At 39.0% G+C, this 3,258-nt stretch overlaps 1 gene segment (V, D, J or C); it reads right to left on the reverse strand.

Moving 5' to 3' along the window:
• Positions 1-840: 840 nt before the first annotated feature.
• On the reverse strand, positions 841-1,510 carry LOC129668382 (immunoglobulin kappa variable 4-1-like). The segment is given in 2 exon segments: positions 841-1,253; positions 1,435-1,510. Coding segments are annotated over 2 exon segments (489 nt in total).
• Between the last annotated feature and the right edge of the window lie 1,748 nt (positions 1,511-3,258).

A 3,258-nucleotide genomic window follows, 5' to 3' on the forward strand; every position in this document is an offset into this window, starting at 1 on the left:
TTTTGGATCCATGTGAGAAGAGAGCTAAATCAGACACAGTTGGCAAAGAAAATACAGGAAAACTCAGTCACAACTGCCCTTCAGAGGAAAAAGTCCACTTCCCAAGGACTGAAACCTTGACCCCTTCAAAGTTCAGGCTCCATGTTCAGACTGGACCTTGCCAAAAATACATTGGACAACAACACAGAACAAATACTCTCTTTGTGCTTTCTTGAGGGCCTCAGAGAGAGCATTGGTTCTATTTATCTCTCAAAGTGCACCCTGTTTGTTTTTTTTAATTTTTAATGCCTTATGTATGTACATGTATTTGAATCTATAAAAGCCTCCAAGATCCCATAAACCAGCAAATGTGTCCAAATATTTACAAAGACTAATTAGCACAAATACTCTAAGCATTATACTGAATGAATGCTGACAGTTCATAAAGGGATTTAATCTTTACAGCTTGTATAATAAAACTTTGGACAACTCTGAAGGAATTGAATGCAAGATGACCACTGCCCAGGTCAATTACCAATTGCTTGAGGATTCTTAATCTAAACTAATAATCTCATGATTCTGTATTCTTTGTAAAAGATCTGAAATTCTATCAAATTTTATACAAATTCATTATAGCATAAAGGCTTAACATGGAGATGTCTAAACCCAAATGACACTGTAAACTTCACTGATGTTTCTTCCTTCTTCCTTCCTTCCTTCTTACTGTATCCTCTCAGTTAAACACCACAACTTCTAAATCCCTTCAGTTAGCTTCTCACTTTTTATCAATAAGCACCTGAGCTGCAAACACTATGGAAGAATGGAGGCCATCACTTTATTAACTTTCTACTGAAGGATAGATCATGCATAACAGATCTGAGGCAGAAGGGGGAAGTGTGCAAGCCAACGGCTGTGAATGCTGCAGGCAGGTGGTGAGACTCTCAAGGATGTTTGTGATGGAAGCTGAAGCACTGTGGGAGGATAGTCATAATGCTGCTGACAGTAGTAAACTGCCAGGTCTTCAGCCTGCACACTGCTGATGCTGAGAGTGAAATCTGTCCCAGATCCACTCCCTGTGAAACGAACAGGGACCCCAGTGTGTTGATTGGATGCATAGGAGATTAGCACTTTAGGAGGCTGCCCTGATTTCTGTTGGTACCAAGCTACATAGTTATCCACATTCTGACTGGACTTGCAGCTTAGGGTGATCCTGTCTCCTACAGATGTTGACATGACTTTGGGAGACTGGGTCATCACAATGTTCCCCTGGGCACCTGCAATCAGAAATAGACAGTGAGAATACACATATACACACAAAGAGATCCTGACACAAATGTTGGGATCAAATGCCTTTCCTAATGGCATTGCCTGCATACTATTGGATTCCTGCAGAAATAGGTATTTCTCTACAAATGAACTATATTGATGACATTCTGATACTCTTTAATGTCTCACCAGACATCCAGAGGAGCAGGAACATGAAGACCTGAAGGTGTGACTCCATCCTGGTGCTCCTGCTTCTCTGATGCATTTCAATTCTCACTGCAATGGCCCAGTTTATAAATGATGGGCAGCTGGGCTGGCTTTTAGGGACCTATGCAAAGTAGTCATCAAATTGGAAAGTAAATACCCTGGGTACTGTGGTGTGAGACAATCCAGGTTAAATCTACGGCCAAAAATATCATCAAAGCAAGTAAGCAATCACTGGCGTAAAATGTCAACATAGAAGAAGCTCAAGGACCAACTTAGAGCTCTTAAACCAAAAATATCAAGATGCGCTCATGAGAGATTTTCATAAAAAAAAATCAAAACCCTTTATAGCAAATAAATTTTACAGAACTAATACTAGAAAAACCTTTTATCACAATCCTGAGTAAACAATAAATATCCAGATCAAGAAAAGCAGAAAGAAAGAAAAAACAGGAGAAAGAAGAGGTGGTGAGAGAAAGGACGGAAAGAAGAGGGTGGAGAGAAGAAGAGAGAAATCTGGATTGGGGAGGGAAGGGAAATGTGAAGAGAAGAGAAGTATTGGAGAAGATAAAGAAGGATAAACATTAAAACAGAAAGCTTTAGAGTAGAGTGCCAGATCAGTAATTAAGAGCATTTGTTTCTCTTGTAAAAAGTACAGAGTGAGGTTTCCAAGTCTCTACATTTGAGAGCAGATAGGGAGAATTCAGAGCAGTTTGTGATCCATGAGAGAGAGACAGAGGTGGACATATGGCTTAAAAACAACATATTACATGTAGCCTCTCATTTATGAATCCTACATTTTAAACATAGTTATATTAACATGAACACAATTGTAGTGGGAGTATAGAAGGGGAAACAGTGAGGGAAGGAAACCTTGTGGTAAATGAATCATGGAACAGAGAGAAAAAGGAGGGTAAAGAGTTTGTCTTCTTTAGGATTACTATTGCTATGATAAAACATCATGACAAAAACAACTTGAAATGATGGAGAAATGTATGCTTCTGACACTTCAGGTAACAGTCCACCACGGAGGGAAATCAGGGCTGGGATTCAAACAGAAAAGGAACCCAGAGGCAGAAGCTGAGGAGAGGCCAAGGAGGAGTGCTGCTTATGGATTCCTCCTCAGGGCTTGCTCAGGCTGCTCTGTTGCAGAACCCAGGGTCACCATCAGTGGCTGGAATCACCTACAATGGACTGGATCTTCCCTCATCAATCTCTAATTAAGAAAATTCCCGACAGGCTTGCCCTATACCCAGTAGTAATAGAGCATTTTCTCAATTGAGGTTTGTCCTTTCTCAGATGATTCTAGTTGATATCAATTTGACATAAAATCTCATTAGCAGTGGGTATAACTAGGGTTGTATAGCATAACCTTTAAAGAAGATTGCTTTCATAAAGTTCAACATTATGTGTAATGAGTATAGGCCAGGACAGTTAATTTTTCATCCAGTATAGGATGACAAGCAGGGTAAGTTGGCAAATGCTCTCTGGGCTCTGCTGCTCTTCATGTGTGTTCTGTCCATATGCAGAACACATGGAGTCTGTGGGATTTAGACAGGTGAATGTGTATCAGTTTCATTGTTTATTTATTCAATGTCTGTCACAAATTTGATGTATTCCTACCTAGGTCAAGTGTATATTTATGTAAATTAATTGCTTGTGATTTCTGTGAGTACATTCAGTTTTACTAAATAACACAGACAAAAACAAATTATATATACAGGTAATATATTCATAGGTAATATCAGAAGTTCAATAAAGTAAGATCATTACTGAAATTTAAAGATTATCTATTTAAAGAATAAGGAT

The sequence above is a fragment of the Psammomys obesus genome, unplaced genomic scaffold, assembly GCF_907164565.1.
Source record: "Psammomys obesus unplaced genomic scaffold, mPsaObe1.curated_primary_1811, whole genome shotgun sequence".
Taxonomy (NCBI): domain Eukaryota; kingdom Metazoa; phylum Chordata; class Mammalia; order Rodentia; family Muridae; genus Psammomys; species Psammomys obesus.